Source organism: Pezoporus wallicus, unplaced genomic scaffold (genome assembly GCF_028554395.1).
Source record: "Pezoporus wallicus isolate ANWC-B61680 ecotype Strahan unplaced genomic scaffold, APGP_CSIRO_Pwel_v1 contig_2439, whole genome shotgun sequence".
Taxonomy (NCBI): Eukaryota; Metazoa; Chordata; class Aves; order Psittaciformes; family Psittacidae; genus Pezoporus; species Pezoporus wallicus.
Window position 1 is genome coordinate 606,700 of NW_026638501.1, and position 6,661 is coordinate 613,360.

At 59.7% G+C, this 6,661-nt stretch overlaps 2 protein-coding genes across 8 annotated transcripts; both read left to right on the forward strand.

The window, feature by feature from the left end:
• Window positions 1–684: 684 nt before the first annotated feature.
• On the forward strand, window positions 685–1,818 carry LOC130600087 (sulfotransferase 1 family member D1-like). Its single transcript, XM_057411116.1, is given in 8 exon segments — window positions 685–866; window positions 943–1,022; window positions 1,025–1,076; window positions 1,109–1,201; window positions 1,289–1,392; window positions 1,395–1,472; window positions 1,597–1,720; window positions 1,806–1,818. Coding segments are annotated over 8 exon segments (726 nt in total).
• A 1,498-nt stretch (window positions 1,819–3,316) lies between these two features.
• Window positions 3,317–6,275, forward strand: SULT1B1 (sulfotransferase family 1B member 1). 7 transcript variants are annotated; one of them, XM_057411113.1, is made up of 9 exons: window positions 3,317–3,451; window positions 3,916–4,030; window positions 4,632–4,781; window positions 4,952–5,080; window positions 5,195–5,292; window positions 5,397–5,523; window positions 5,610–5,704; window positions 5,779–5,959; window positions 6,034–6,275. In XM_057411113.1, exons 3-9 carry the CDS (start codon window positions 4,634–4,636, stop codon window positions 6,144–6,146), a joined length of 891 nt encoding a protein of 296 aa, XP_057267096.1. In that variant the 5' UTR covers window positions 3,317–3,451; window positions 3,916–4,030; window positions 4,632–4,633; the 3' UTR covers window positions 6,147–6,275. The 7 variants fall into 7 exon arrangements, with proteins under 7 accessions (XP_057267096.1, XP_057267097.1, XP_057267093.1 ...); XM_057411114.1 differs by having other exon boundaries at window positions 3,317–3,445; XM_057411110.1 differs by lacking the exon at window positions 3,916–4,030 and having other exon boundaries at window positions 3,317–3,445; window positions 4,630–4,781.
• Window positions 6,276–6,661: the final 386 nt, after the last annotated feature.

Genomic DNA, 6,661 nt, shown 5'->3' on the forward strand with positions numbered 1-6,661 from the left:
TGCACGGGGAAAAGGGAGCCCGGTGGCAGGAGCGGTCACCGACAGCCCCGCCGGGTCCTCCTCTCTCTCCCCCTGTGGATACGGCTGGGAGCCAGGACCGGGAGCCGCTGCCGCGATGGAGCTGGGGCTGATCCTGTGGTGGGAATCGGCAGCCGCGCAGACACCCCCCACCTGCCTGCAGGAGGACACGGGCCGGAGTTCCAGGCGGCACAGAGCGGGCAGTGGCCGGAGCCCCGCTCCCGCACCGGATCCAGCGAGATGGGGAGAAGGAAGGAACCGCCTCGGGTTCCCTGGTTTTCCCTGGTTTTCCCCGCTTTCCCGTCCCGGGACCTCGAAGCACAGGGGCGCCCCGCTCCCGGCCCACAGCACGCCCGGGGCCCGGTGTTCGCTCTGCCCCGCTAGTCGGACCCGGCGCTCCGTTCCCGTGACAATGGCGCCACCTGGCGCTGTGGGAGGGTAAAGCATAGCGGCCGCCGCGGGAGTGCCCACCCCAAAACCCCCGCGCCTCGGCTGCCGTCCCGTTAAACCTGCTACCGGCTCGCCGTGCCCTTGGCAGAGCCGGCTTTTCATACCCTGTCCTGGGTTCAGCGCTACCGGCTGGGCTTAAACCACGACATACCCGCTGCCTCTTGGGGAGGAGCGGAGGTGCTGGGGCCCCTGGGGCAGGGACTGCCGGCGGCAGGGATGGGGCCCCGGTGTCACAGCTGTCCTGGCGCACAGGCAACACCTCCGGATGACAATGGCGCTGAGCCGGGTGCTGGGGATGCAGCACTAAGCTCCCTGTCCCATAAGCATCGAGCTGCTTCCCCTTAGGTAGTGAAGACCCAACTCCCTGTCCAGCTGCTCCTGGCCTCCTTCCAGGACAAGGGGATGCTATGGGTGCTGCCCACCTCTCTGTGTGAGTGGCAGGGAGGGGCACTGCTCTGCCCCAGACATCCACATTCCCTCTGCTGTCATCTACATGGCCTGCAACCCCAAAGATGTTGTCATCTCCTCCTACTACTTCTACCAGATGTCCAAGATGCTCCTGACCCCGGCACACTGAGAGAGTTCCTAGAGACCTTTATGGCTGCAAAGGTGGAGGCTGAACCTCTTGACCACTTCCCACAGTAGCCTATGGGCCCTGGTATAAGCACATGTGGGGATGGTGGGAGAAGCAGCAGAAAAAGCAGCTCCTCTCCCTCTTCTGTTAGGACATCAAGAAGATGAGGATGGGATGGAGAGGAGGGCACCCGATTGCTCCCCCATCTCCAGCCTTTTTTGGCAGCCTTTCCATATCAGCTGCCTGACAGGGCCCACAATGGGAGGTGCAGAAGATCCTGTGATTCCTGGGCAAGGAGGTGTTGCAGAGGATGGCGGTGAGGATCCTCCACTGTATGTCCTTTGGGCATATGAGGAGAACCCTGCTGCCAACTATGAGGCCATGTGCACTGCCCTTACGGACCACAGCCTCTCACCCTTCCTCTGGAAAGGTGGGTTTTAACCAGTGGTGGAGGGCTTGAGAGGGGTGTTCCTGAGCTGCATTGCAGTCCTCATCCACAGCTACACATATTTCAGCGGTGTCAGGATTTGCCCCACTCACTGTCCTGCCTGCAGGGATCTCCAGGAACTGGAAGAATCACTTCGCTGTGGCACAGAATAGCCCAGAATTACTGGGAGCAATGGTAGGCTCCGATGTCATCTTCCAGATGGAGGCATGGGGAACTCATTCCTTTTCCTGGTGGGGCTGCTCTTTTCCCCACCCCAGGAGGGGGGGGCAGTTCCAGATGGAGCATCCTTGCACCAATTCTCTTCTCCCACGGCAGTAAATTGGAGTAACTGGAGGGTGAGCCATTGCCAGCGGGGAAATGTGGTGGAGCTGAGTGCCCTGAATCCCTGGACTCAATCCAGCAGCTGAGATTGAATCCCAACAGCAGCTCCGCCCTGATTAGGTGGGCACATGCAGTGGATTTTAGCCAGCAGTGGCTCTTGTGTGCTCAGGAGCTTTCGTGCCTCGGGACTGTGAGAGGTTTCTTGACAAAGCGGGCGGTGGTGGGGCTCACCCGGGCTCCCTGTGGTTTGCAGAGCAAAGGCGAAGGGAAACGCCTCCCTGCTGCACATTGTGTGCTCAGCAGGATGGCTGCCCTTGCCAGCTGGGGAACCCAGCTTCCAACCCGGCTGCACTGAGCCCTTGCTCGGGGGTGGCTGGAGAAATACAGTCCCATCCCACTGGGAACACGGCTTTGCTTTGGAGCCCCAAATTCCCTAGTTATGCCCTATTTCCAGCATGAGTTTCCAAGACTGTAGTTTTTTGGCACGGCAGTCTCATGGGGTTGTTTTCATTGCCGAAGAGATTCAATCTGGATCTGACTCCTAAACAGCAGCAGAGCTATGAAGGGCGCTCTCCCATGGGAATAAACCCTCTCTATGTATTTACTTCAATGCCGATGGAGATCTCTGTGCTTCCCCAGCTCCCAGCTTTGCTTGTGAGGTTTGCACACACAGGCGGTTTGTGATGGGCAGGGAGGGCACATCCTGGAGGCCTGACTGGAATGTCCCAGCTGTGCCGGTGTGCTCCCCTCCACCTGCTCAAGTGATAACCACCAGTGGAGGTAGTGCTGGATGTGTCTGGTCATGAGGGCTGCATCTGACTCAAAGTGGATTCAAGGGAGACAAATGACACAATAGCCAAGGGCTAATCTGAACAACGCACCCACCTAACCATAGTGCTGGTCAAGGTCTGACTCAGACCAAGTCTGGAGGAAAGTAACTTCTATAGTCAATACACAAATATGGCTATAAATCAATCATCTGACTCCATAACTAGTGGACACACCAGGGCCTGTTGAGCTCCCCTGCATGGCAGTGGGCTGTGCACGAGGATCTCCCCTCGAGTAGGGACTTCTCAAGTCTACTCCTTGAGGAGGAGTCCCTTCCTGCAACAGGCTCTTGTAGTGATTAATAGGATGCTAAACATAAAATCTTAGCCAAGTGACAAACAGGCTAAGTTTTGCATATAGAATCCTTTAGACATAAATGACCAAGTCTGGGACTAGGAGTGGATCCATCTGCAGCCCAACCCTCTGAGTTGTTCAGAAAGTGAGGGGGTCTTTTCTGAACCTCATGACTCAACAGGAGAGTCCCCCTGACAGTTTTGCCTGACCCTGTCCTCTATGCAGTAAATCCTCAGGCGTACCTTGCCACCAAATCTTGTTAAACCGCAGTCACATTTACTACCAAGCTTTGTTAAATCTCCGTTTTACATCAATAACCAGATTGCTGCTTCTCTCTTCAGAGTGAAGTGTGTCACTCACCTGCAACACTGCCTCACCGGGAGCTTGGCCCTGGGGACAAATCAGGGACCTCTTTCTCAAGGTTGCCACCAGGCGAGCTGCTCTCCTGCCCTGCTGCCGTCTCTCCTGCCTTACCCACTCCCTCCCGGCTCACGTTTGCCCGTGGAAAACAGGTAAATGTCAGCATTTTACCACCACGGCGGCCTTTAAACCGCGCTCCCAGTAGCACGGTATCAGCTGCACCAGCGCTCCGCAACTCTGCAAACTTTGGACACGTATTTGAAGGGGCGGTGTGTGACCAGAGCCTAACCCTGCTCGAGAGCCCGGCCCCAGTGCGAGGAGCTGGACGCGTCCACGGGCTGATCCCCGGATCGGAACAGGGTGATGTTTAACCCCCGGGACCTGGGTTGGGATTTGCCTCTGCGGGTGGGGGGAAGCTGTGGTTTCCCCCGCCGCCATCTGTGTGTTTAGCTGGGGGAGGAGCGGGCACTGAGCCCGGCGCAGCTCATCGCAGGCTCCTGGCACCATCCCCAGCGGGGCTGCGTTCCCCTCGCTGCTCTCTGCTCGCTGCACTCCCCGCTCCTCAGGCCGGGAACGGCTCTCTCCGAGTCTCTTCCTTAACGATGGCCCCCGCCTCCCGCAGCCCCAGGCGCCTCCCCGCGCCTCCATCTTCCACACGGGAAGGGAGAATAACAAATCCGGCCCCGCCAGGCTGGGAGCGAAGCTTCGCCTCCCCCCCGTCAGAGCGCCCGGAGAAGAGGCAGGTAACGGGGACGCCCTGGCCGCGGTCACCGCTTTAGGGTGCCCCAGCCTGGCCTGCGCGGGGAGCGGGATGAGGGGCTCGTATGGGCTCGATGTCCCCTTGGAGACGGAGGCCAGCCACAGAGCTGCTCTGCAGCGAGCACAGAGCGGGGACGTCCGGCGATGGGGAGGATTCCCGGCGAAACCCCTGTCAGCCCTGCTCCCCGTTCCCATCTCCTTCAAACTCCCACGGAGCCCTCCAGGCGGGGCTTCCCCCTGCTGCTGTGTAACAGGGAGCTGGGGAAAGAAAGCTGCGGGCAGGGAGCAGAAAGCAGCGTGAAATTGCGGCTAGAAAGCGCCTGCGAGCTTTTCCATCACGGTACGGGCAGCTGCCCACTGCCTGTGCTGACCTGAGCCCCCGGCGCTGGCCGTGCCCCTCCATGCTCTCTGCACTGCCCGCTACCCCCGAGACCTCTGCGGGAGGCAGGTGCCACCTCCAGGGATGTTTGCCTTCCCATGGCTGGGATGCCGGGGCTCAGCAGGGACTGTGGGGGTTGTCCCTGTCCCGTGATGCCCTCCGCTGCCGGCCAGCCCCCCGCTGCATCCCTCTCCCCAGCAGGATGGCCGACCCAGACACCCACCTCCGGCAGCCCTGGCGCATGGTGCATGGCATCCCCATGGTCAACGCCTTCACCCACAACTGGGACAAGGTTGACATGTTCCAGAGCCACCCCGAGGACACCGTGGTGGCCAGCTTCCCCAAATCTGGTGAGCATCCCTGCGTACCAGAGAGGAGCTGGGCTGGGAGAGGAAGCACCAGCCTGCAGCCCCCTGAGCTGGGACGTGGGGGGATGCTAGTGAGATGGGGCCCGTCTGGTGCTCAAGATGGGGCACCAGTGGGAATGGTGCCAGCTGGGTTCCTGACCTTTCCTCACCAGGCACCACCTGGGTCAGTGAGATTGTGGACATGATCCTGAAAGGCTGTGACCCTGAAAAGTGCAAGCAGGATGCCATCAGCAACCGGGTGCCCATGCTGGAGTTTGCCGCCCCTGGGAGTATGGTGCCAGGTAGTGGGGCGGCCAGGGGTGACAGGGGATGCTGGATGTGGGCAGGCTTGGTTGAAGGTGGGGGGGGGACCCCACTGGTGGTGGGAGCGGTCCTGGGGCAAACCTCCTTTGCAGGCACGGAGCAGCTGGAGGCCATGGCACCCCCTCGCATCATCAAGACCCACATCCCAGCTCATATCTTGCCCAAATCCTTCTGGGAAAACCACTGCAAGGTAACAGTCTGGAGGGGACACACCTACAGGGTCAAGCAGAGATAAGGGGGGATCTGCCCTGCCAGGACCTTGCAAGTCCCCACGTGTCACCAAGCTCTCTGCAGATAATCTATGTGGCGCGCAATGCCAAGGATGTGGCCGTTTCCTTCTACCACTTTGACCTGATGAACAAGTTACACCCGCACCCTGGGACATGGGCCCAGTACCTGGAGGAGTTTATGGCCGGCAGAGGTGGGAAAAGGCACCCACGGGTCCATGCGGGGACCCCGCAGAGCAGTGTCACCCACTGACACCCCCTGACTGCTCTCTCTACGCAGTGGCATATGGCTCCTGGTACAACCACGTCAAGGGCTACTGGGAGAGGAGGAAGGATCACCCCATCCTTTACCTCTTCTACGAGGACTTGAAGGAGGTGAGGGGCTGTGGTTGATGGTGTGAGGAGTCTGGGGGTGGCAGGAGGGGTGAGCACTGACCTGTTTCCCACAGGATCTCCGCCGGGAGGTTGCCAAGGTGGCCCAGTTCCTGGGACAGGAGCTGCCAGAGGCGGCCCTGGACACCATCACCCGACACACCTCCTTTGAGACCATGCGGGACAACCCCACCACCAACTACAGCATGGTGCCCTCCCAGGTCATGGACCACAGCGCCTCCCCTTTCATGCGCAAAGGTGAGTGGCCAGGGGGGGCTCCCAGCACGTTGTTCCCCGTGGACTCCACTGAGCCCCATCTCACCTGCCCCCAGGCATCACTGGAGACTGGAAGAATCACTTCACCGTGGCCCAGAACGAGCACTTTGACCAGGACTACGCACGGAAGATGTCGGACACCGACCTGCGCTTCCGCACCCAGATCTGAGACTCCCTGGTTTATATCCTCCCCATCCAACCCACCATTCCCGGTCCCGGCACTGCCCACAGGCCTCCCTCCTCCTTGTGCCACAGGGAATTTTGCAGAAATAAAGTTTTATCTCTGCATCTTCCTCCCGCATTTGCACCCATGTGAGAGCTGCTATGTTGCTACAGAGCACTGTGGATCCTCATCCCACCTTGCATCACCCCAGCCCGTGCGGCCAGCCCAGGACATGCTTAGAATAAGCCTGTGTGGCTCTTGAGGAATAAAAAAGCCAGTATGTGCTACGGAGCTGTTCCCAGCACATGATGAATGGAAGTTGTTAGCAGCCCCCACATGAGCATCTCCCCCATGGCTAGATCCCACATAGCGTCCTGCACCCACCACCTCCTACCTCAGATTCTCCTGCTGCTGTCACTCTTTGAGGGGGAAGGGGGATGACACAAGAGGGCACAGTGATGGCCATGCCCCCAACTCACTGCTGGGGCCACGTGGAAGAAATGAGGTGAGCGGGATGGGGA

Coding starts and splice junctions, on each gene's coding strand:
- SULT1B1 (XM_057411108.1), top strand. Junction 5,081..5,194: donor CCCTGGGAGTATGGTGCCAG/GTAGTGGGGCGG, acceptor CCTCCTTTGCAG/GCACGGAGCAGCTGGAGGCC. Junction 5,293..5,396: donor TCTGGGAAAACCACTGCAAG/GTAACAGTCTGG, acceptor AGCTCTCTGCAG/ATAATCTATGTGGCGCGCAA.